Raw genomic sequence first — 26388 nt, 5'->3', positions numbered from 1 at the left:
ACGCCATAGGAGCAGAGAAGCATAAAAGGTTGTGACACTTTCGAATGGAAAGTGGGAATGGGTGGGGGGGGGGGGTACGAACGAATGAAGCTTCGAGCACGTGCAAAGTTTTAATACAAAGATGAATGAGGCAAAATGTCAACATTGTAAAATCTGGACGGTGGGTTTATGGGTGTGATTGTTTTTCTGAATGTTCGACAGTTCATATTTTAAAGACATACTGGGAAGTTTACCCTACAGATAGATGTCTGAGAACCACGAACCTGACATCAGCTGAGGGTCACGGGTTGAGTCTTTTACCCAGAGAGCAGGGATTTGCTGTCCACCGTGTCGGCATGCCCTGATGAACATCCCACGCTCTCATTTATAACTCCACGATTCGGGTAGTATCTTCATTTTCCGGATGCGGAAACTGAGGCTCAGAAATAATTTGGCCAGTGACGCAACGAACTGAGCTTAAATAAAGCTGGGATCTAAAGCCAGGTTCAGAGGCTGGACTCACCGTGCTGCCCCAGAGCATGCAGGCAAGGGAGCACGCGACGGGGTGTGGCTGCTCGCTCCTCTTTAAGGTGCTACCAGAAGGTTCTCAGACACTGCTTTCCCTGGCGCACAGGCTGTCACGGTGCCCGCGCTAACCAGGTGTGTGAGCTTAGACTTAGGGGCGATCTGACAGAGTGGCGGAAGCGAGGACCACGGGGATGCCAAGTGCTTGGAGACGAGGGCTGGTCGCACTCCGGGACCACAGCGTCTGCCATCCTGTCTGAACTGTCGGTACGCACGGCAGTCCCCGCCCCAGACTGGAAACCGGGTGAGGAGGGACCTTACCCTACTGAGCCCGGGAGCCCCAGCACCTAAGCTCAGCGCCGAGCATTCAGTGGGTACTAAACGGTTGTTCCGATAGTCAAATGCCAGGTGGCTCTTAAAAATAAGGCAAAAAAATAAAGTACAGGAGCATTCTCCTAACACGCTGCAAGCACGTAAAGCAGGCTTCTTAGACGTGACCCTTTTTATAAAATTGCACCCACTGCTAAGTAGCTGCTGGGGAGCATCTGGGCCACAGGGAAGGGGACACCTGCTGCCTCCCTCCGTGCGACAGCTGCAGAGAGCGAGCCCAGCCCGCGTGCGGAGGGAGCAGCTCGCTTGCACGCTGTCGCCGCCGTCGGGGTGCCCGCCCATGTGGCACTGGGGGGCAAACGTGTGGTCCACGCCACTGAGCTCCTCTGGGCCAGCCTCCTCTTGGCCGTCCTGGTGTCCTTTGAATCCAGGTTTCCGATGCTCCAGGGGGTGACCAGCCACCCACTACCTCAGAGGACATCTCGGATGCCCTCCCCCAGTAAATATCACGAAGCTACAGGGCCTGTACCACACATCACGCCGTCTCCAAATCTTCCACTCTTCACCCAGTATTTTCACATGATGTGGTTAACAGATTTCTACTCATGGAACATGTACAGAAAATTCCTAAAGCTGGATATACAACAAAACGGTATCTTGCTGTAGAACCGTGTGATGGTGTAATTCGGTTTTTTTGCATGCTGTTATCTAAATTTTCCTACAATGAACATATTCCTTGTGTAAGCTATTAAATGCTTACTAAGGGAACAAATGGCACGTCTAGTGCACTAATCACTGAGTGACCCTGTTCTAAAATTATACTGAAAATTATTCTGAAGGAGTCTCTATCAAAGTGGCCCGATGCTCACGCACCAGAGTACAGAGATGCGGTCCCTGCTCTGGACAGAATGCATTAGGGGAGTGAGATGCGCACACACAAAATGCTACCTGAGTGGCTGCCAAAGGCAGATGAGCAGGAGACGCTTCGTCCAAGTTTGGAGAAAGGGCACACTCATTTGTGAGCGGGAGCTAGGATGGAAGGCTTTATGGAAAAGGGGATCTTGAACAGGGCCGGGCAGGATTCACAGGAAAACTGACAGCAATTCGGGAAAGGGCAACGGCCTGAGCAGACTGAAATTCGGGAATCTGCATGTGCATCAGAGTAACGGCAAAGCCGACAGCCTGACACTCGGGGTAAGAGAATCCCAGTGTTTGGGGGAAATGGTAAAAAGCAAAATGGGCAAAGCGGGCAGGAGGCTCAGGGTCAAAGAATTTTGAAAAATTAGTTAAACGAAATTACAGGCATTTCTTTACTATGGAGTTCTCCAGGCTCTCAGCAGGCCAATGTGCGGTCTCTTCCAACCAAGAAAAGAGATCTAGTCTCATCTGACCCAGAACCCTCAATGAAGAGAAAAGTACAAAGCAAACACTTTCAGGGAACACCAAGTTCGACACTGAAGACAAAACAATGCAGGGCCCGAACGGCAAGGTAAATTTGGTGGTCTGGCCATGGTCCTGCCCACGGGCCCTGGGCTGTCCCCAGAACAAGAGAAGCTGCTCGTCCAGCTGTGAATTCGTACAGGTGGGACTCAACCAGTTACTGCTGCCACCCCTTGCCCATCACTTGTCAGAAGCTTCAGCAAACGTCAGGCCCACCGCCAGTCTCCTGAGAGCACCTGGACAGCCGACGGTCCCCTCCTGGCGATCTGCAGGCCTTGGAGCTGCTCCCCTCCTTACGAAGCGACTGAAGGGCCGCTGTGAGCTATGGGGACCCTGGAGGGTCCCAAACATGGCATGATAAAAAGGGCAAGAGTTTTTAGTCTTGTGTGGTATAAAGCAGTTTGCTCAAACTAGAGGTGGCATCTGTTATAAAATCAGTTCAGACCATAGCCGTCACCTCTTAAAAAAACAAACAAACAATGACGCCACATGTACAAACAACAAATAATGTATTATAAAACTTTCCTGTTACACATACTGTATTGAGCTGTGTCTGGGCAGTAGTTCAAATGGGTTTCAGACCTGGGTCGCAGCTAAAAGCTTTCAAAGTCACTGCTCCAGAAACAGAGAATTTAGGGCAGAGACCGGAGGCTGCTGCACACCCCCAGATGGACAGAGGGGCAGTAGCAGTAGAAAGAAAAGATAAACAGAAGGGACACTTAGAAAGAGAAGAAAATCTGGCTTCAGAAAACCAGCAAAAATGCTAAGACATCATAGCTAGGTCTGTGAGGATGGGTGGCCACGACCATCACCAGACGAGCTGTGAGGGAGAGCTGGATAAGCAGCCCGCAGGGGGGCGGGCAACACACGCAGGGCGAGACGTTTGGTTTCACGACACAAGGACTTGTGGACGGAACTACAGAAAAAGCTCTTCCACGCACCTCAAAAACGGGTCCCCAACACTGCTTTAATTCCGTCACCTTTTCTGATGCTCTATTAATTCTCTTTCAGCTAAACATTTTAAATGTATGCTCTGTCCACAACCAAGTGGCTATGACTTTAAAGAGCACAAAATCACACAAAAAGCCAGTATCTCGTTAGTCTGGCTGTTCCGTCATTCAGCATCCCAAGGGCTTCGCTGATTGAGCACGTGATGGATCAGCACAGCGGGCCCTGACTCGTGGCTCCGTGGGCACGAGGTCCGCCGCACTGGCACCGCCCGCAGACGCTCAGCCACAGGGCGCCCGCAGGCGGTGCCCACCCTGTAAGGCCGCACGGCTGGCTCAAGGACCCTGCTGACCCAGCAGGAGTGCCAAGGGAAATGGCCCGAGGCCAACAGAGCACTCCCCCAGGGGCGGGGCGCACCACACGGCGGAACAGACGACAGCAAGCCAGCCCGCCAGGTGCCCACCAGGTGCCCGCCAGAGAGGACTCTGCCCCACACACGCCTCCTGCACGAAGCACATCCAGCACCTACGGGTTCCGAATCTGATTTATTAAAGACAGCATGGAAATAACAGTTTAGATTATTTTACAGAAAGGGCTCAGGCTGCTCAGAACAGCAGGCGGGCTTGCCGGGGAGGCGCGGGTCGCCCGACGCCCGCAGAGGCCGCCGCGACGCCTCGCCCACACGCGGTCAGCACGAAAGGGAGCAGCCAACGTGTGTGTCACACAGAAAACAGAGAAATCCACATACAAAGAACGTGTCCGCGACAACTAACGCGTCCCCCTGAGGGACAGGCGCGGACTCGCAGGAGGGGAAGGCTGTCCGCAGGGAAACCGCTGTCACGTGGCAATTAGGTGGACCTGCAACGAAGAAAACACGTTTCAAAAGACGGGTTCCGACTTAAACCAAGTCGTCAGTGAAATAATTAAAAGAGGCCCTTTCTCTGTATCAAAAGAATTTTTTGAAATATGCCATGGAGATAATAATTTTCAGTAAAGGTCCACATTGCATTCAAAAACACACATTCGCATAATAAGTAAAACGCAAAGTTTGACAACGAAAATCCTGTTTGGAACCACCTAGCAGAGGCCAAGCTAGGTTCGTGTTCTGCCTCAGGGCATTACGCTGAAATGAATCTCATTCTTACTATAATTTTTTTTCTTTTTAACCATAATCACCAGCGGCTGGGCAACTGAAACGAACATGAGAACTATATAAATGTCAGAGAAATATGTAAACCTCATTAATGTTTCCAAAAATTCATTTAGAGATAGAAACAGGTCCAAATAGATGCCTGTCTAAATGTACTGCAATTACGTTACAATTATTTTTCCAAATACACAGATATGCTCTGTCTTTTCTCAGCTCATTACTGACTCAAACAATTTGCCCTTCTGGGATCAATTGTTTGCTAATAAATAATTGTTTACAGTCACAAAATGATGTTAGGAGGTTTTCTTATTAGTTTTCCTTCTGCACCCTAATAAGATTGAAAACTAGCTGATTCCCAAGAGTCTAACCTTAACCTTGCTTTGTTTAACAGCCCAGGAAATGATGAACCATCTGCTTCAGAAAATAATGGGCGGCCAAGAGGAAATATTGTTTAATTGTAGATTAACCTCCTCGTGAGGCAGTCTGAAGCAGCTTTATAATGAGCAGCTATAACCAGCAAAAGAAACAAATGGTTCAAGAGCCTTTTGCTCTACCATTTAAGGTCCAGAAAGAATGCAGAGATTTTTATTACCTATATTTATTTACATTTATTTCCACAGTGGAAATCAAAATCATCAAGGTCAAAACTGATTCTCAAAAGTGCAGTCACTGCCCTCTAATTTTGTTTGCCCGAATATCTTTAATGCAGCAAACCATCAAACCATCTCGTGCACTTATGAAAGTGTTCACTTAAAAATCAACAAAAACCTCTTTTCCATTATTTTCTGGTTCTTATATTAAAATTAACATTTTCCCTGGTTTCTTTGTTAATAATAATAAATCCACAATTGAGGAGTATGAATTGTTTTATTATCATCGACATGGCACTTAAGCAAATGAAATCTTGTCAAGTACATGGTGACCTACAAGTTCAAAAGAAAAAAGAACAGCACGGGATCAAAATGGCCGGCCAGGACAAGAGACACAAAAGTGAGAGAGTAAATGCAAATACGGCCCTTTATCCACCAGGCTTCCCATGCTGAGTCTTTTCTAAAGTCAAACCTATAAAAGTACACATGATATTTAACACTCTGGCCCTGTCAGGGACCAATTTAGCAAGGGTGCTATACCATTTTAATTCAGAACACAGGAATCCTGAAAGCACTGTTGTTCTCTAAGTATTATATTGAGGACTTCCTGCCAGGGCCTAAAGAGAAGGGACAAGGAAAGGAAAGGACACCTGGGGCAGGTATTTTTTTTTTTGGTTTAACAAGTGCCTAAGTATCAGTTTTCACCGAAGCCTGGTACAGGTAATGAGGGAAAGAGCTCTGCCCTGTTGGTACCTAAAAATGTAAATGGTTCCGATCTCTGTCAACGGTTACAACCAAGAGCCAAGAATATCTACGAAAATTTCAAAGCGAAGGAAATTTGCTACTCCAGGCAAGGTCATATTACTCTGAGTTTCCAGTAAGACCTGAAGGTCACTCACTCTGTGTAAGTATTAAAGAAACAACCTCTGTGGAGAGGAAAGATTTTTGGCAGTTCAAATTCTTAAATATCTTAAACAGAATTTGCTTAAATAAATTATTCTTGAATTCCTCAACTTAATTTTGAAGCAATGAGCTAGTAATAACTCCAGAGAGTCAAATAATAGTGCCTATTCACAAAGAATGAGAGTTTGACATTCTTCTCTACAAAACAACTGGGCACAATTTCATCCATCAGACGTCTATCAACCTGCGGATATTGAAAGCTTGGGAGAACAAGATAAAATCAACTCCAACCCTACAGTCAGCTGCAATATCGAGCAGGCATCAACAACGCTATTCATGAATTTAGAAAAATTAATAAATGCTGGGTTGAATGCAAGAAAAGGCTCAAACACAGGTGAAGCAGACTCACTTGGGTTTTGTTTCTGCATCTGTCACTTGGCGAATGAAGATACCATCTTCAGGATGCTCCGTGTCATCCATTTCATACATATATGATGATGCTATGGCGAGCGTAGTCCCGTCATTACTGAAGGCAAGCGACGCGATGCTCGTAGGGTACCGATGGAACTGGCACAACCGCTTCTTGTTAAATGGATCCCAAATATTGACAAATCCATCAGAACCACCTGCAAGTAATTTCAAGAGTTAAAAAATGGCTCTTAAAGATACGGAAATAGCCATTAACTAACGGTTAATTTTTAAGATCACAGAAGTTATATTTTCCCCAAGAAGTACTGAACCAGACTTTTCCCCCCAAAATATCATAAAAAGAAAGCACTATATTAAAAAAAAAAACAAAAACAAAAAAACAACTCTGCTAAGTGTAACTGTCTAGTGTGTGCAACAGCAAAAGTACACTATCTTAACGACTAGATGCAGGTCAGCACGCCATTCTTTACCTGTGGCAAATGTATTGTGGATGTTGTGAAAGGAAATGGCATTGACTGGGTAAATCTGCTCAATGTTATTTTCTTTCAGTCTGTGACACTTGAAGGCATACTTCTTCTTCTGCACCTCGGGGCTTGGGTCCAGGTACTCAACCGCCACTCGGCCTTCAATGGAGCTCAATACATAACCCTGCCAAGAGGGAGTGGAGAAGGCCAAAAACGGTGAACCCGGCTTCCAAAAACAAGCCACTAATTCCCAAATTCGACGCATACTAAAGGAAAAACATTATTTCAGTAAGGAAAAGCAAGCATGGCCAGGTTCTAACAGAGTGCTTAAGCTATGCTAACAGTTATGACCATTCCAAAGTTTAAAAACACTAATACTTATTTTGTAAAAAAAGTTACGCTTTTTTTAAGTCAAAGAAAGAAAATAAATGAGATAAAATATGAAATCTGTATTTTATTTCTTCTCATTTTTCCAAGGTATGAAAGTTTTCCTGAAAAACTTATAAAGCCAAAAAAGAAAAAAAATCAGTAAAACCTTACTTTTAGTTAAAATTTCATTATAAACTATAGGTACATTGACAGGAAATTTTAGACACAAAAATACTTTAAAATGCAAGCATATTTTAATCATATATTTAAATCACCAAAGTTTCAGCTAACTTCAATTCTTTATCTGCAATGGAAATTTACAATACCCTGAAAAAAAATGTGATCACCATCCGAGGCACTAGCCTCTTAACACAAGGACCAAGAGAGCAGCTGACATAATGCTTCGAGCTCCGCAGTAACTAACGGACAGACGTAAGATTCCGAGGATCCGTTATCCTTAACGACTTCCCCTCCTGCACCACTCAGCTAGCAGCTGACCGCAGCACCAGCTCCCCTTTAAACCTGAAGGATGTGCGGGGAGAAGGGGCTCACTGACAAATAGGGTAAGCTCGTTTAGCAATGACGACAGAGGGTGACCCTCCCTGGACATCGGGAGTTAATCATTCTATGAGGGGCACCGCCTCTCTAACCTCAGTGATATTCTTTAAAAAAAAAAAAAAAAAAAAAAAACACCCAAGCTCTGCTGTTAGACTGGCTAACAAACACCATCCGTACTGGGATTGCAAAGGGGAAAAAAAAGAGAATAGCAAATTCCACGGCCCTAAATTTCCAGATTCAAATATGAAATGTGTATAAATGGAAATACATACGAAACTCTCCTTGATTACTGTTTACCTGTCAAGCGTTTTGGGCGAGCATCAACGAGGAATCAGAAGGAAGACCTCTGGTCAAACCACTGCCAGACTAGTTAGCCTCTCCGAACATCAAGGCCTTCTCTAAAACTGGGTTAACAGACTACCTTTTAACACGAGGATGCTAAAAACATACCTAGCAGCAAATTCTATGCCGCTACTCAAAAAAACGAGGGGAGGTGGGGGGAGATTTCAAAGGTAGTGACCATATCGTTATTATATAAGATCATATTATTTTCAAATTCCAAAAGCGGGGGAGGAAGACAGGTCAGTACCTGCTTGTTTGGAAACGCCCGTATGCAGCGCGTCTGGTACTTCAGGCTGGACTCCCGGCGCTGCTGCACGTAGCCCATGTTCCGCAGGTCCCACACCAGCACCCTGCGGCCCGCGGTGCCCACGATCAGCCGGTCCCCAGACACAGAGAGGGTATACACCTTTCAAGAAAGACCAAATCTTCAAAGTCATCTACTTGCCTGAAAAAGGCACTGGGCACCAAAATCAAGTTCACTCATCGTTAAACCATAAAAAAAAAATTAGCTGATCAGGTTCCCAAACACGGGTACCAAATAATTTCAAGTACTAGTTACATAAGCCAAGTAATTTGCATAAAATAATAAACCTGAAATATTCTTAATACTTAACCAAGTACCATATAATGTACAATCTAATTCCGTAAAAACACTTTTAAAGACTTATTTCTCTTCATCACTAAAATTAATTTTTCCAGCCTTCTTGTTTCATTTAATGACAAAAGTATAAAAAATACTCAAAAAGGAGACAATAAAGCCATAAAACAATTTGAGACACCTTTCAAGGGGCTTCTGAGCTTTTCATAAAACAATCACTTTCAGAGTTATTTTCTACGACCACCTTTTAGAACGAGGGCTCAGGCTGTAACTCTAACAATCCTGGCTTCCCCACGTGTCACACTCAATAAATAGGCCTTTCCAGGAAAAGTGAGGAGGCCATCAATTAGCTACTTAGCTGCGTTTGGTGGCACATAAACTCAAAATTAAAAGACAGGAACAGTGGTCTGGCCCATGACAAAGCCACTTCTTATACTTCGGCTGATGTCCTACTACACACTCTGTAAGACAGAGTTCATCTTTATGGAAAACTTTAAAGGCATTTTTTTCCTGCAAACATATCTATTTTTCCCTCATGCCCCCTCTTCAATATCAAAACAACACCCACAAAAATCCTTTTATAATAAATCATAGAATATCCTGTACATGAGCGTTTAAAGCGGTTATTTTCAAATATGTTATTGAAGGACCAGATAAAGATAGCAACCTTGTGAACATGTTGGCAAATTGTATTTTCCTGATTATATTGTCTTTTTTTAATCTAGACTTCTGATACATAATTGTTGTTGATTATTACTTTCAATTAATAAACTCTCATTTAACATTTTAAAACCTGAAGACTCATTATAAAAAATGAAGAGGCCCCGTCACAGAGCAAGACATCTCTTTAACATTCTGATAATTAAACCACATGGTTAGTGATCGCTCATGTTACCTGCATACCGCCAGCCAAAAAAATCAAGATAGGTTTAACAACGTAACACCCCATAATCTCCACAATCTGGCCTTAAAATTCAACAACTATTTGACCAAGAAAAAATAAATTCAAAAAAATTTTTTGAATTGAGTCAAAACAGTTATATAGGCAATTTAAATGAGAAGTATAAGATTCACTATCTTCTATTCCGAAAACAAAATATTTATAGAAAAATGGAAATTAACCTAAGACACATGAAAAACCAAACACAAAACCAGAAGAAAATCGATTTACAATAGTACAAGCAGATTAGAAATTTTATCTTAAATCTTTATACAGGTGACACACAAGCTTCTAATAGCGCTTTCTAGCCCTGCTGATCGTAAATCAAGTGAAACCACTGTCATGCCGCTGACTAGGTGTATACATTTATCAAAGGAAGTATTAAAAAAAGTGACATAATGAACCTCGCTGAACCAATAAGCAGCTTGATTCAGTGTGGCTGTCCATTATATGATATTCTGTCAGCAATTTATCACAGCTCTTAACATGTTACACACAACCATAAATCAAAACTAGAAACAATGCAATTATTTTATTCTGAACAAAGGTCTTGCCAGAAGTAGACTTGACCGTGATGTGACAAAAATAATGACTCTTTGGATGCACTGTAGTATATAATGATGGCTAACATGAACTGAATAGTATATTTACAGAGGAAACAGACTCAAGTGAAGGATATCTTTAAACTGCTAAAACAATCAATCTTTAAAATTAACTACCACCTGATAAAGTCTGATGAGGATACAGCAAGAATGCTCAAATACCCTTCCACTGTACAGATCAAAAGGTTAGAATAATATACAAAGATTCAATTTTAAGAAGCTTCATTCACTAGAGCCTTCACACTACACCTGTCAGTATCAAAAATAAATAAATGGTAAAAGCCAGGAATACAGGCCACCTTTCTCACTAAACTTGAAATAACCCATTTCACCCTCTTAACAGTAAACTCAAATGAAACCTCAGGTCGTAAGTGAAAATGAGTGATACTCCATTCCACTTTCTGGTTTGGGCACGTCAAACCCAATTTGAAGCAATCGAACAGTCTTTGCTAAATGACTTCTCTGAAAATGCACTGAGTTGCTTCTCAGTCCTGGGATTCAAAGCATTAATAATACATGGAAATTCATTATTTAAGCTAGCGTTATTCAGTACAAACATGACAACTGACAGAAAAAGTTTAACGAAATACCAAAATTATTAAGTTCCCTTTGTATCAAAATGTTTCTATGTATTTTGGTTTGTAAAATAGATTCATGAAGTCTTAACCTCTACATTCCATACTACATTCATCACCCCAAGGACCGTAATTCCTGTTAGGAACATGAAGAGCCTACCTTTTCAGGCTGAGAGAAGGTCCCAGCATTACAAGGAGTTCTGGGATCCCACAATTTTACTGTCTGATCCCAACTCCCAGTAACCATCACATTCACTTCCGGACAGTATTCAACACATCTGATAGGGGCATCGTGGGTTCCGACCAGATTTTCTATAGGGAAAAAAAAAAAAAAAACCCTCCTAGTTTTACATCTACTAAACGAAGATTCCTCAAGTGAACGACAGAAGGAAACATTTGTTCAACTATAATAAATCCACTTCATCCAACTATATGGAAATACACAAATATGGAAAAATTTCTCCCTAAGTACAGAATCATCCATTCTTCTCTGTTTACCTTACAGTGCACAATCTGATTCACTGTCATATCAAAACAAAGGCTGACGTGAATTTCAGACTACATTAAAATGTTATTTTCCTCACTCGATTCCAGATTCCTTTAAATCAGGAACCTTATTTAACTCTATAGTTCTGCTGTACCTAGTGCAGGTTTCTGATACATGGTAGATGCTCAAGAAATACCTGCTGAACGGACAAATGAGGGCATAACTCTGGTCTGGATAAGACTGATTACATTTAGCCAATGCTTATGAGAAACTTAGATGGTAACAGGCTGCCTGAGATCTGAAGATGAAGAAGGCAGGAGCCTTAAGGTTAATCACTTGATTTAATGGTGGGCCAAATTTCAAATACAATTTCAACTCTTCACTATCTCATTCATTCATTTAACATCTACTAAACATCTATGTGCCAGAATCTATGCCAAATAATAGGAATACAACAAAGAACAATACGTGGTCTTAATTCTCAAACAGGAAAACTACCTGCTTAAAAATATATCACTTAAATAAGAAAGAAAAATACCTCATGATTTTTGGAAATGACCTTAAGAGAACAAACAGCTATTTCCCTTTATTACAGTCTCTAGTATAAAAAATAACTTCAGGTTTACTTTTCAGTGTTTTTTTCCCTCCTAAGTTTTTGAAAATAGAGGCCCCAAACTTGCAAACTAACTAATTACATAGAATAAGCAGCTAGCAAACGAAGCCAAACATCTACAAGTGACATGACAAAGTGAATTTTAAGCAAAAGTCTCTTCTGATTGCGTTGACAAAATGTGTTTATCCTCTATCCATCCACCCATTGCCCAACTCATACTCATCTAGACCATCCACTTCAAGTTCGTAGATGTCTAATATATGCATATACCAAAAAGAAAAAGCTCCACTAGAGAGTTCTGTGCATTCAGGTTTCATTACAATCTGTTCTGCGCCAAAGTCACCATAAAAATTAGGGTAGGTCACTGTGTATCTGGACTTCTAAGAAATTATTAAAAGATGCATCATCTTGTTATTCATTTAATAAATGCAACTTAAACATATACTAATCTAAATAATGATACAACAGGATTAATATAATACCTGGACAAGACTAGCTATTATGTAATATTACATTTTTTAAAATCTATCTTTCTTCAATCTATTCTGTACTGGCTTCTGCAAAGAGAACTGTGAAATATCAGCCCTGTCCTGGAAACCCTAATAAAAAGACCAACTTGAGGTCCAGTCCACTTCTAAGGCTAAAGTAAAGATCAAAGACTTAAGTGCCCTTCACATACGCACTTGAGATGGAGATCAGAATTCACTTTCCTTAAAAAATACATGCACACTATTTTGTGATCAGTAATTATCATTTAAACAAAAAAGAAATCCTAAATACAAGCCATTTTGGTCTATATCTAAGCAATTTAAGAATTAAGCAATTCAGAAACTACTCTTCCTAAACATTTATACTGTAGTAAACAGAGAAAATAATAAACTGGTGAAAAATGGCCATATTACCTTGATCAGTGTTCAAATCATGCATTTTCAATTGATGATCTAATCCCCCACTCCAGGCATGCGTTGGATCCTACAAAACAGTTTCGAGTCACTTAAACCTTACAGACATTTAGAGTGTCTCAAAATTCCTGTTTCTAGAGCCAACTGTTTAGTTTATGCACAGGATTATGTACACTGGGCTCAACTATTCACTGTAAACAAACAAATCAGCACAAAAGCAAATAAGTGGTCATAAGAACTGTCGGAGTTTAGGGACAACCGGTTCACCCAACTGGCTGAGAGTAAACAGGCATGCCTATCTACTAGTAAATACCCCTTCCTTTCAACAAGACAAATTTTTACTGTCTTGTTGCAAATTTCAAAAAAACAACTGTCATATGTCAAAAGTTTGCAGAGTTCTGCCATTCGATTCCATTCTTAAGAGGAAGCCGAGATTCTAACGTTTGCCTGTCCCCAAAAGCGAAAACCCAGAACCAGGTTCAAGGCACGTGTTAGGGAAAATTTAACGAGCTATCCAAATAACTCTCAAGTCTCTGCCCAGCCTGGAAAGGGTTGCTGTGAACATGGGCTATCATCGTAAAAAAAGAAGCGGGAACGGAGAACACCCACGTAGAAGGCGCAATCCAGGACCGCGCCAGTGTGCTGGTACTTGAGCCGCATGGAGTTGGCCGGCACATCGTAGAGGCGCACCGACGTGTCCCAGGAGGAGACCAACAAGAACTGGGAGGTGTTGGGGCTGAACTTCACGGAGGAGATGCCGTCCTCAGGTGGCTGGTTCAGCTTGAACTCATTAGAACCCGTCATCTACGAAACAAGCGCCCAGTCAAAGACACCCCCTCCCAAGGTCCCTGGGCGGGGGCTGGACTGACGGACAGCTGGGCGGTGAGGGGGCGCCCACAGGGGAAGGCCCTAGAAAACGTCGGTGACCGGGTCTCTGCGCCTGCGCAGAGCCTGCGCGCCCGCCGCAGGCTGGACTCGCCCGCTCCCGCACGGTCGGGACTCGGTCTCCTGCTCCCCATCCCCCACTGCCTCTGAAATGCCCCAACCCACCCGGGCCGCGCCTCCGCGCCCCTCACTCCAGCCCGCCGCCGCTCCCACCGCATCCCTCCCCGCCGCGGGGTCCCGCGCCTCGGCCCCTCCCCGCCGGCCCCGGATGCTAAAAGAAAAGAGGTGGAGGCGAAACGGGTTCCGCCAACGCCGGCCCCGGGGAGCCCCTGGAGGGTCCCTTCTGCGCCCCGCCGTCTCCCCACGCTACCTTGAGCTAGCCTCGGAATCAAGTTGGCCGCTGCTCGCCGAACTCGCCGCCGCCTAGCTTCCCTCCGAGCACTCGCGGGCTGGGCGAAGGAGGCGCAGAAGCCCCAGCCGATGCCTGCCATTGGCTGATTTCAAACGCCAACGCCTCACTCTAGGCAGCCGATTGGTTCGCCCAGAAGCCGGGCGTCGGTCAACCCAGTCATCTTCTTCCGGCTCAAAGGCAAATAGCAGCTTTTCCGATCACGTGGTCTCGCCTTACCAAAGGGCTGAGGCACCCGGCTAGCGCTGGACGAGTGAAAACTACAACTCCCGAGGAGCATCGCGCCAAAGCTGCGCTCGCGCCCTCTCGGGCACGTGTGCGTTACGCTGGGAGATGTAGTCTCCCTGAGGTCGACGCCCTGCCTGTACCCTGCAAAGTAGGTGGGAAACATGTTCTTTCTAGTTCGAACCGTGGCGCCTTCGCAGTCGGAGTTAATCTTAGAGACACGAGAACCCCACTTTGGTCAATACTTCCATAGAGCTAAATTTTTCTCCCTTTCACTGGACGTACATACTCCCATGAAGTAAACCAAAAATTGGCGTGGTGAAGGAAATATTTACTCTAATAAATTGCATTATTTTGACCTAATTTTTTTCTCATTTCCTGTAACTTCCACTTAGGAACCAGGGTGTCATTTCCCACTGTCTCAAAATCTATTGATCTCATAGGAACTCATCCTTATTTATACTAGGCTTTCTTTCTCCATTACATCTTTCCACAAACATTTATTGAGTACCGACTGTATGCCAGGCCCGGCGAGAGATTGGGAAGAGGCATTAATTGGACCAGTCCTTGCTCTGGAGGACTCCGTGTTTAAATAGGGTCCTAAATGACAGCTACAAGCTTCTCCCTGTCCACCCCACACCCACCCCAACAACTCCCTAAAGTTTCCAGCTGTTTGCTCCATTTTCTACTTCTAGAATCCTCCACAAATAGGAGAATCAAGAGGGTTGCTTCCATAATAAGAAATAATTTGATCTCCATGAAAGAAAAGCAATACTTAATTTGTAACTACAATGCTGTGACTCAGTTACTCTTGAATATCAAAAACTCACTGAAAATTTTCAACGTAATCCATGCTATAACCTCTTTTTCACTGCCTTATGTGAAAAAAATCTTATTATGTGACTTCGTATGAAGTGAAAGGAAATTGTTGATTAAAGTGTTTAACTTTTAAGGTACATTAATAGAGAAAAAAGTATTGGTCTTTATGCATTCACCTATGCTAACTCAGGTGCACACCTTGACACAGTAAATAAACATCCGACTACCCTTCTCCCCACTGTATTGATGGTATCACTGCTAATAAAACAGATCCTTGCCCTCCTGCCTCACAAGTCCTCATACTTCGTTCTCTATCTCTTTCAACAAGGTAATGGCTAGGTTAAGAATTTTAAAATGCAGCGCCTTGCCTCCATTCTAACTTTGGCAAAATAACTTTATCTCCAAATAATTTTATTTGGCTCCCTCTCCCAGTTGTTTATTTAATTCTATTAGTGTTTCAAAATTCTGAGCATGAGTTATCCTGTAATAAAATCTAAGTGTATTTCATTATCCAGTGTGTGTATGATTCAGGTCCCTCTGGGCATGCAGTTGCAGCCCGACTCGATTTGAGTTTTAAAAAACGTCAATCTTTAAAATCTAGTTTGGAACCTGAAAGGAGGCTGATGGTTTTGCTGATTATTCAAATGAATTGATAGTCTTGAGATAGAAAATCTGGCCGCTATGGAGTCTTGAACAACAACATTTTAAATTCAAATGCAAAATCGTGTGTGTGTTAACACTTAGAGAGAGGAATTCCTAGAAACTAATTACATTAAGTCACCTCTGATTGCTAACTTCTGGATTAGTAAAAAGAGTGAAATACCTACTATATGAGAAACTAAAAAAGGATCATTCTTAAAATTTGAAGGGCAAGATTTTGCCATTAAGTGACTGCAGTGGGTAAAGGAAACCATTTCTTGTAAGAGAAGTCTAAGGAAGATATAGTGATCCAATATTTTTAAAACCATGATCTCTTGAAAAAAAGAAAAACAATCGATTGAAATGCAGACAAAAATGATATGGATGGAATATTCCTATACAAGTAGTTCCTTGAAAGCAATTTGGTTATTTCTTCATGAAATATTCAAATAGCAAACTTTAGAGGAAATGAAGAATTAAAAGTAGGTCATCTGGAAAGAAAGTTCACTGAAATAAAATACGTGCTCCAAATAAATCAGAAGAAAATGGATCCAGAGGCACTTTTGTTTTCTCTCTGAATATTTAACATTTAGCATAGTCCTCAGCAAGTACTAGGGCCCAGTAAATATTTATTGAATTGAACTCATTTGAAATAAATGCAACTGCACTAACTTAGCATGTTCTTGGGTAACATCCTTCTGATGTCACCTTGAAATAAATTGTGATTTTTATGAAATCTATTGTGAGTAGGAAAAAAACATGACCTCGAAATGGACAAGAGGCCAGGAATTTTACTCCAGAATTCTGCGAGTAACAGTTTACAGATATTCTGTATACTTTCATAAAATGCAGATAATTTCGATGACAAGTCTATCACACACATGTTCCCCTGCGCTGCGGGCTCCCGGCACCTTTGCAACGGCTGAGGGGGACCCTCGCAGGCAGAAGGACTGGGGGGCTCATCCCACGTGACACTGCACCTTCGGCCTCCCCTAAACTAAGGATTCCTTTTCTGACGTTTACAAGGAACAGGTGGCTGCCGTCTAACTTCGCAGGGCTGGGATTTGTATGACACTCGGGCGGTTATTCTGTCGGTGCCGCGCCCTCCCAGCGCGGGCACGAACGGCAGGTGTCAAAAGCACGGAAGTCCGTGAGCGCCCTGGCCGCGCACCACCGTTCCATTCGGCGCAAGCGGCCACGTGCTTGCCCGTGATCCGGCCATTTAGCCACGTAGCAAACTATAAACAGCAACAACAACAAGTGTGTGTGTGGGGGGGGCGCCTTTGCCTTTTGCGCTTTCTTTGCCTAGTCTCCAGCCTCAGATCCCTCCTCAACCAAAGTGTCGCCTTTCTGCGCCCAGTTCCCGCGCTGCGCGGAATTCGGAATTCAGGACGGTGCCACCCGCCCGGGAACTGAGAGAGGCTGCAAGCCTGTGGCGCCGGGCTGGGGGACGAGCAAAGCGGGCTCTTTACCTGATCCAGGCAACGCCACCTCACCTGCCCTGCGCCCTTGGAGAGAACTCATGTCACTGGTTGAGCCACTTCGCATGACGACGACGCTCTGCTGCGGCTAAGCCCAAGGCGGTCCCGGTTTGAGGAAGATGCTCGCTCCAGGAAGGCATCCGCTTCGGCGGCGAGGCCTGCCTTCCTGTCTTTGTGCCTCTCCGTGCGGGCTCGGGAGCTGGATTCGGCCGGGGTGGGCCTCAGGCAGCTCCGAGACTGGGCACCGGGAAGCGGAAGGGAGAGCGGCTCCAGCCCACGTGCCGAAGCCACGTCGCCAGCGTCCCAACTTTTAACCCCTGACCTCCGCCCCACCCTCCACGTGGGGCCCCGCAAGCCCTCTTCTAAACGCACACCCACGAGCCCCTCCACCTAAAACCGAGAAAACCCTCCTCGTGTTAGCACGCGGGGCAAACAATGCCTCCAAAGTTAGCAATGATGCTTAAAATGTTTTATTTTCTTTTTCTCTTTAAAAATATTTACAGATCTGAAATCTCCCCCTTTCGCCCTTACCCATCCTCGGGACGTGGGGAACCAAAAGAGGCGTTACTTGTCCAAAGCCCCCAAGGGCTGGTGCGGCCGGCGGTGTGCGCGTGGACATATATACAGGTGTGTATGTGGGAGAGAAGTGTGCCCGGTTTTTTGTTTGTTTGGTTGGTTGTTGGTTTTCGAACTGTGTTCCTACCAATTAACGTCGATCTGGAGAAATCTCCCTTTCCCACCGCCACCCGAGAACACCCCCTCCAAAGTGGTTTTCAAAGGTTTGGGGTGGAAAGCGGGAGATCTGGCCGGAGGAATGCCGAGAAGTACCCGAAACAATCGAAACAAAAAGTAGGGCAGAGGCCATAAATAAGAGATAATGAATACACACGGTGTATTTCTTAATATTTCTGGCGACGCGCCGCCGTGCTCCGGGGCCCGGGGAGGGGCGCGGCCCGCGCCAGGCTGGCGGAGCCCCGGCGGCGCGCCCCGCGGCGCGGGGCCGGCGGGGCCGCTCAGTAGTCGAGCTTGTTGTAGAGGTTGTAGAGCGGTAAGGCCGAGAGGTTGCTGCCGGGGTAGTAGAGCGGCGCCGGGAAGGCGAGCGAGCGCGGCACGGGCACGCGCAGCAGCGAGCTGTCCCGGAACACCAGCGGCATTCCCACCAGAGTCTGCGCCGACGCGTGCGCCATGTTGGCCGCCTCCAGCTCGGCCGAGAGCTGCCGCTTCCACTTGTTGCGGCGGTTCTGGAACCAAGTCTTGACCTGGGTCTCGGTGAGCTGCAGGCTGGAGGCGAGGCAGGCGCGCTCGGAGCTGCTCAGGTAGCGCTTCATGTCGAAGGTGGACTCCAGCTGGTACACCTGGCTGCGCGAGAAGACGGTGCGCGTCTTCTTCTTGGCGGCGCCCGCCTGCCGCTCCGCGCCGCCGTCCCGCGGCCGCTCGGGCCTCGGCGACGGCGAGCCCGCGGACAGGAGCCTCTCTTTCTCTTCCTTAAAGTCCGGGTGCGAAGGAGAGAGGAAAGGCGTGCGCTCCGAGCTCGCGGGCCCTGCGCCTCCGACGCCCTTGGAGGTACCTGGGGAGTGAGAACAGACAGGGAGGCCATGGAGCTGGGGAGCCTCAGAGACCCCCCCCCCACCTCTGGCTGGGAGAGGGCTGCGGCCTTGGTCCCAACCCTTTCCTTTCTCCCTCTCGCTGGAACCCAAAGCCCAGCACCCCGGCCTTTAAAAAGCAACAGGAGAGAGAGACCCAGCTGCTTCTAGTCGGGGGTCTCTGTGCTCCCAGCTTCATGGAAGGACAAGTGCACTAAGGGGGAGGAGGTTCGGAGGGGGAACATTAACGTCATTTTTAAAGGTGATTTTGCCTTGTAATAACCGAGCTGGAAGAGTTCTCCGAGCTTTATAGGGCGGCATCATTTCACAGGCCGTTTGTTCGGAAATCATGCTAAGGGCTAACGCGGGGCTCCCCTCCGTCAGATGTTGTAAAGAGGAACCATCCCTGAAAGGCACCATTGTCAATCACTCGGAGTGCCGATCATTCAGAGAAGGGGCAGGAGGAGGGGGAGAGAGAGAGAGAGAGAGAGAGAGAGAGAGAGAGAGAGAGAGAGAGAGAGAGAGAGAGAGAGAAGAGAGAAGAGAGGAGAGATGCGGCGGAGACCTACGGACCGCTGAGACCCGACTTCCAGACCTCGCGCTGGGAAAGTGTCAGCCGTGCATGCGGGATATTGAGGGCAGAGCCGGATGTGCGGCCCGCCCTGTGCCGGCCGCTGTGATACTCTCTCCCCCAACCCAACTTTCCCCAAGACCGCGCGTCCCGGCCTCCTCCCGAGCGCCCGCCGGGCCGAGGACGCAGCACCGCGCGCGTCTCACCCGGACCCGAGCGGCCGCGGCTCTGGCCAAAAGAGGTGGGGGGGGCCCGCGCGCGAGAGCCCCGGCACGGCTTCCCTCCCCTAGCGCTTGCTTGCGGCCGACCGTGCGATCCTTACCCAGGCAAGGAAAGGGGATGGGGGGGTGGTACTTGGGGCCGGGCTCCTTGGGGCCGTGCGGGTCTGGGCAGAAGCAGGCGGGTGCCTTCCAGCCGTCGTCCGGCTCCTCCTCCTCCGAGGACACGGACAGGCTGCGCTTCCTGGCCTGCCAGCCGGCGGGTTCCCGTGGCGCCTCCGAGGGGCCCCCGCCCAGGATAGACTGAATGGTGAAGCTGGAGACGCCTCCGGCTGCCGGACACCCCTTGCCGGCATCTTCCTTGCTGCCCATCCTGGGTTCATAAGAAATCGAAGGAAACCAAGAACTCCCTTTAGAGACGATCTGGGTGGAAGGTGGTGCAGGCAGGCAGGCGGGGGCGGGGGAAGGCGGGGAGGAGAGTCAGGGGGAGGGGGCGACGAAACTGGCGAGACGTCCCCTTAGCACAGGGTACATGCGGACACCGGACGGCTGAGCGGGGGTCCTTGCCCGCCGGGCTCTGGGCACGCCCGCCCAGCCCCAGCGCGAATGCCCCTTCTTCGACCACCACCAGCTCGCTGGGTCTCCAGCGGCGCGGAGGTGGCGCGGCCTCATTTGCATAGAGGTTACTGGGACGCGGCCAATCGCAGCGCCGCCGAGCGGCCCGGAAATTTTCAAAAAGCTCAGGCAAGGCGAGAAGCGCCTGTGCACCCCGGAGTGCGCCGAGGGCCCCGCAGGTATCTGCGCTGACTACCCAGGGATAGCCAGGGCCGAAAGCAGCGTAGATTCCTGCCCAGGTTCCTGCCTTTGTGGGGGCTCGGACCCCAGCCCTCTCGAGGGGCAGGGCCCGCACGGGTCTCCGAGCTGGAGCTAGAGTGGCCCGACGCCACCCTCGGGTGACGCGTCCTCGTACCCTTGGAAGAGTTCTCACAGGCTTCTACATGACCCTCCCCCAGCCTCCCACTTCTCGTCCCCGCGAACAAGTAGGTCTGGGAGTCCCCAAACGGACGCGCCGCGCACGGGGGAGTGGGGGCTTAGGAGCATGCGCCTTGGAACCGATGCTATTCTTGGGAGCTTAGTTGCGAGGCCAGGCCGCGAACAGACAACTTCTGCTCTTCCTCCCCACCCCTGTCACAGTCCAAACGGGGCTGCATGATCAAGATCATTGGTTGAAGGTGGGGAGGGGAGAAGAGCCCTAGAACTTGTTTCAAGAAATCCTGGATTGAGTCCCAGCACCACCATTTACACCCTGCGTAAACTTGGACAATTCCAGTGCCAATCAGAGCCTCACTGTCCCCATACGTGAAATGAACTTCTCTTTCGAATCTCCTGGCTTCCCCTGTTTTGAGGATCGCCTTAAGCAGAATTGGAAAAGTGCCCAAAAGCCTAAAACCACTAGGAGCTCATAGTAGATACTCGGCAGACTTGCTGAATGACCCACCACCGGCCCTCCTGTTTCCATAGGTGATGCTTGTGGTTTGTTCTGTTTTGTTTGTTGGCAACTACTGGAGATCACGAAGTCGCTGCAGAAATAGAAGCACTTTGCTCTCAGGAAGGGGAGGAGAAGGAGGTGAGGGCAGGTTTCAGAATTAAGCGAAGTCAATTTGCATCTTGGCTGGGTGACCTTGAACGGGGTAGTTAAATTGTCTGAGCCTCGGTTTCCTCATTCCTAGAATTGGGGGAATCCACACTACCTCGCAGAAGCCGAGTGAGGTCGGTGTCCAGCTCTCAGCCTGGCACGTGACAGGTGCTCAATAAACCTGGTCCCCTCGCTTGTCCTCACGGCCCCCTCGGAGCCCTGGCTCTCACCTGTTTCACTCCCAGGTCAGCTTTAACCGGATCTAGAATCAGACCTGCGGAGGCCAGGCCAGACGGTTCAGGGGCACAGCCGTCTACACAAGCTTCAAGGAAAGGAAGGTGAGGCAAGGCCCCGAGGCGCTCAGGCCACCCCACCCCCTGGGTGTGCAGCCTTGGACCCATCGATCAAGAGATCCCGGAAGCCGTGCCTCTACGGTGCCCCCAGATGCGGCCGAGAGTGAGAGGAGACTCTGGAATCCGTCCCCACAAACGTCCAGACGCCGCGCCGTGACGGCGCAGTTCGCTCCTCGCCCGCGCCGCCCGGGTTATTCAGTAGAGCGCTTATAATATCATTAGCCGCGGTGACTTAGCGACTGCAGCCCTGCCCGTGGCAGAACCTCTCCCTACTTAACTCCTCGAAGGGCTCGTTAATGGGCTAATTGATTAGGAGTCGCGGGCGCAGCCGGGGCAGGGCCACGCGAGGAGGGGGGGGCCAAGGGCTGTGCGCCACAGCCCGGGAGGCCGGCGAGGGGCAGGTGCCGGCCTCCGTCACCGCATTAACCTCTTCAGGGCTCAGCGGCCGGGTCGAGACACATTACAAATGGTCAGCTTTAATCATGGTGTCAGCTCATTAACCCGGAAGGACCTGGCGCTGAAATACAATTTGTGCGTCCTCCTCTGCGAGGCGAGGCGCAGGCTCCAGGGCCACGTCGCAGCCCTCCTGCATGCTCCCGCACAGTTGGGGGGTTGAGGGGAGTTTCCTGGAAAGAAACACCCATTCTCACCGGCCTGAGGCCTCTCAGCCTACCGCAAGCACCCTGACGGGGCCCTGTCTTCGGGCACAGGCCGAGGCCGCCCGGCAGGAAATTGGCCAACGTGACCTGTCATTGGGGAGGAGAGAGCTGGGAAGGGGAGATTGGTTGAACCCTTATGAGTTCGTAGATAGTAGGTGCTGGCACCCTGGAACACGGTGGGGAACATCCCACCAGTCTTCACTTTATTCCTCACAGCAAACCTGTGGCAGGTCTTTGTCCCCAATGTACAGATGGGGAAACTGGGGCTTAGAAAAAAGTGATCATGCCAAACAACTAAGCAATGTTGAAGCTCAAGGTTGTTCCACTGCCCATACCAGGCCCTTGGGAGGGGGTGTGGGGTGAAGCAGGCTTTCAGCCTGGGGTGTGACTTCAAAGAAGATGGTAATGGAATGCCCCCCTCTCAGGAGGTGGGGGGGGCGGATGTGTGTTTGGGATCAAAGGCTCAAGGGATTGGCCTCTGCCAGGACAGAGACGTTGCGAGGCGGCTGCCTGGCCTCTGGGATGGGCCTCGCAGAAACAGCTCCCAGGCCTGGGAGTGGTAAGGGACAGGGGGTGACCAGTGCATCCTGGTTTGAGGACTCTAAACTAGGAAACAGCAGCCTCTGCAGCCTCAGGACCCCACAACCTCCTCTGGCTTTATCCTCCACCCCCGGCTAGCTTCAAACTCAAAGAGAGCCCTCTGGCCTCTGACTTTGCCAGCTAGCCACTCCCACTGGCATTGACCTTCCCTTGTACACAGAGGTGCACTACAACCCAGCCCTGCGCAGCCTCTCCACCCCCACACCCCACACATCTTCAGAAGCTCATGCTTTAAGCGACAGCACGCACTTGCATAAACGTTTACGCACTCACACACAGTCAGCAAATGTCCACCAAGTTCCAACTAGTGTGCGCCACACACACTGCACTAGACCAAGGAAGTGAGGGTGGAGGCTCTGACGAGACTGGGGAGGCTCCTGGCTCCGCAACCCAACGGACTGTCCCCTCACTCCTCCTCTACTGCCAGCTGGTCAACTGCGGGGTCTACCATCCCTCCTACACCAACAGCAGTCACACCACGGGGCCAGGTATCCGCCATTCCTTTGGGGCATTTGGGGGTCCCAGAGACGTCACCGAAATCGCAGAGGCTCAGACACTCATTCCTGGGCCCTAGGCGGCTGCAAAACACACTCTCAGGAACCCCCGCCCCCACCCTCCTGGAACCACCACTCAGAGACACCCAGACTCTCTGCCCTTAAGTGTGGCAATCCTTCAGCTCCACGCAACCTTGTGCCCCACCCTCCCAGTCTCGGGAGAGCCCCGCCCCTCCCTACACATTAACAGCCCTACCCTTAAGATTGCCCCTTCCACAGGAATTAGGCATAACGGGGTTCCTAGGAATAGTAAACTTTCTGAGACTGGAAAGGACGCTTAAAGTTTAGGTCTGGAGATTACGCCACTGCTCAATATTAAAGCGGCCCAGAGCAAACTTGCGAGGAGCCTAATAAAAATTGATCCTCTCTGCTCTGCGGCAGTCGGGAAATAGGCTGGCTGAGCCCGGTAATAGTGGAAGAAGGCTCCCTCCGAAATGACAGATGAAGTCATAAACAAGTTTGATCTTGGAATCAAGCTTCGATAAATATTAAACACAGTCTGACCCCCCCCTTTACGCCAGTGGATTATGATATATGGCGCGTCCAAACTTTAAAATAAGGAAATACCAGAGAAAATGATCTCAATAAATTTTCTAAGTATAAACGTTGATTATGTTTCGATTTTCATTCAAGAGCCTCTGCTGTTCGTTCTTTGGTGCAAATGACATCTTGCAATAGGCTTTTGGGGAAAAGGGATCCCTATTTGAAAAAGAGAGCCCCAGAGGTGTACAATTTATGTAATCTGCAGCTGGAAAATGAATTGTGTAATTTATTGGAAAACAGAAAGTCATGAAGATTGGATCAGCATAGCCGAGTCCCGACAGTCCGTGCCCCCCCCCCAACATCCATCAAGTTCCAATTAACAGCCTAACCAGAGAGCTTTAATGGGTTTCCAATCTAGTGGCCTGATAGACTCATCAATTCCTCTGGGAGAAATTAAGAAAATCGACCGCCCCTTGGCGACGCAGTGTCATTCTTTTCTGCAACTATATGTCAAATTAAAAACACAATTAAAATTTAAACTGTTTCAATCAAAGGGTGCCCTGCAACCTATGTTTCACTTAATAGAACTTTGATGAAAATCTGATGCGTGCACTCCATCACCAAGGGGGCGAGGGCAGCGAAAAAGCGCAAGAGAAGGGTATTCTTTCTATTCCTTTAAGACGTTAGCGCTGGGGCGAGGCACGCCAGGTGACTCCACCTCGCTGCTCCTGGCTAAGTGATGGGCCCAACGCGCTCTCGAAGCTCTCCCGCGCGCCGGCTCTACACCTCTCCCCCAGCTCATTGTCCTCTCGGTCCACTGCACCAGAAGGGATCCTTTGGGAACCCCGACTACCCAAAGTTGGGGCAGTTTAACCCCGGAGGCACATCGCCTGCAGCGGCGACCAAAGAAGGGACCTGGGCACCGTCTGGGAACTCTACGCGGAGGCACGCAGCCTCTAGCTATCCTTGCTCGCGTCTCTGAAAACTGCCGGGACACTCGAACGAAGGTCTCCGGGATCCTGGAGGCAGAAGGGTGGGAAGAAATCCCAGGCGGATAAACGGATCCTAGTGGGGGGTAGGGCTGCACTGCCATCTGAGACCCGATTTCCCAGAAGCCGCCGCTCCGCACCTGATAAGCCTTCAGGGTACTTCTGCTGGAGAGGCGCACCCGGGGACAAGTGCAGCCCAAGTCCCAACTCAAGACCTGGGTCGCAGGCACCAGGAAGGGCTTCAAAGTACAGACGGCCTAGTTGCCTTCGCGGCCCTTTTGTCTCTCCAGCCACCCACCCACTCCACAATCGTTTGTAGGTCAAAGAGTGAACACCTGCCCTGCACGCCCAGACGGGCGCACATGCGCACACCGACGTGCACACTTCCAGATGTGTAAGCACCTATCGCTCGTTCCGCACCCCAAAGCCGGGGAGGGTCTGCAGGCAGGGCGGGGTAGCCGGCAGAGTGGGCGGGACGCCGGAAGGAGGAGCCGCGCAGGTCACCTCGGTGGGGCCGCGCGTACGCGCCCGGTGGGGCGATGTCCCCCGGGCTACGCTTCGGACCCCAGGCAGGGCTTTCTGTGGGCCTCGTGGTTCTTGCACCGTGACCCTGTCGGGGTGACTAAGTGATGAAGGTCTTTTCCTAGCGTCTCTACGGAGTCCAAGTTTGGATCGCTTAAGGGGAAACGGCCCTCAGGATAGGTCGCTGGGCCGCGGGGCGTGGACAACCGCGAGAGGTGGGGCAAAATGGAGTCTTGGAGGCTCAGGGCCTCTCGAGGAAAGTTCAGGTGCCCTGCGCGCACGGAGCGGCTGAAGCAGGAACGCTTGGCCCCCCGCCCGGGGAAGTAGCAACGCGAGGCCCCGCCAAGCTGCGCAGCCCTGTGGGACCCCATTGTTCTGGCTCCCCCCTCCATCGCCCAGGCCCTAGGTGGCCCAGCGTGCGCCCGCGGAAGAGAAAGCAAACCCCACCGACCTTCTCGTCTCCTCCTCTTTCTCCCAGCTCTACCCTCCAGCGCGCGCGCTGGGGGCGAGGAGAGGAGAGCGCTCTGGGCTCGCGCGTGGCCTCCGGCTCTGGTGTGTCGGGAGCTGACCAAGGAGACCTCCGGGCAAAGAGTGAGCGCCCAGTGGCGGGAGGTGCAGTTTATATCTATCTTGCTGCTGTTTGAGGTGCACACACCCGCTCTATTTACTACCAAATAAAAGAAATACATCTGTGTTGCCAACAGAAACAGCTCTCGCGCTGGCTCCGCGGTCTCCCAGTGCCCAGAGGCGCTCGCAGGAGCTGAGCGCCAGAGCCTGGGACTGTGGGGACCCGGGCTCTTAGTGAGGCCAGGCCCCGGCCCATGGGAGTACGGCGGTGCACGGTGGGGTGTTGGCGGGCTCCACTAGTTTGAACCAAGTGGCTTGTGAAGAGGGAGCACGAGGCATCCCTGCCGGAAGGGTTTTAGGCTTCCGTGGGGCGGGTGCAGGAGCGCTGCCTCGCTGCCTGCCCCATCCTTCCCGCAGGGTTCTTTCCAGCTGCCAGAGTCACTTCGAACAG

General features: G+C 49.0%; 2 protein-coding genes across 2 annotated transcripts; both read right to left on the bottom strand.

The window, feature by feature from the left end:
• Nucleotides 1–3748: 3748 nt before the first annotated feature.
• BUB3 (BUB3 mitotic checkpoint protein) lies at nucleotides 3749–14125 on the bottom strand. The gene is made up of 8 exons (XM_016155232.2): nucleotides 14000–14125; nucleotides 13354–13548; nucleotides 12745–12814; nucleotides 10903–11054; nucleotides 8275–8433; nucleotides 6765–6942; nucleotides 6275–6491; nucleotides 3749–4080 (listed from the first exon to the last, which is right to left on the bottom strand). Exons 2-8 carry the CDS (start codon nucleotides 13546–13548, stop codon nucleotides 4071–4073), a joined length of 981 nt encoding a protein of 326 aa, XP_016010718.1. The 5' UTR covers nucleotides 14000–14125; the 3' UTR covers nucleotides 3749–4070.
• Nucleotides 14126–17666: 3541 nt separating this feature from the next.
• HMX2 (H6 family homeobox 2) lies at nucleotides 17667–25942 on the bottom strand. The gene is made up of 3 exons (XM_016155395.2): nucleotides 25822–25942; nucleotides 19679–19947; nucleotides 17667–18769 (listed from the first exon to the last, which is right to left on the bottom strand). The coding sequence occupies exons 2-3, from the start codon at nucleotides 19944–19946 to the stop codon at nucleotides 18216–18218; spliced, it is 822 nt and encodes a 273-aa protein (XP_016010881.2). The 5' UTR covers nucleotide 19947; nucleotides 25822–25942; the 3' UTR covers nucleotides 17667–18215.
• Nucleotides 25943–26388: the final 446 nt, after the last annotated feature.

This window comes from Rousettus aegyptiacus, unplaced genomic scaffold (genome assembly GCF_014176215.1).
Source record: "Rousettus aegyptiacus isolate mRouAeg1 unplaced genomic scaffold, mRouAeg1.p scaffold_m13_p_6, whole genome shotgun sequence".
Taxonomy (NCBI): Eukaryota; Metazoa; Chordata; class Mammalia; order Chiroptera; family Pteropodidae; genus Rousettus; species Rousettus aegyptiacus.
The sequence above is the reverse complement of the archived record's forward strand: the minus strand, read 5'-3'. Positions and strand labels throughout refer to the sequence as shown.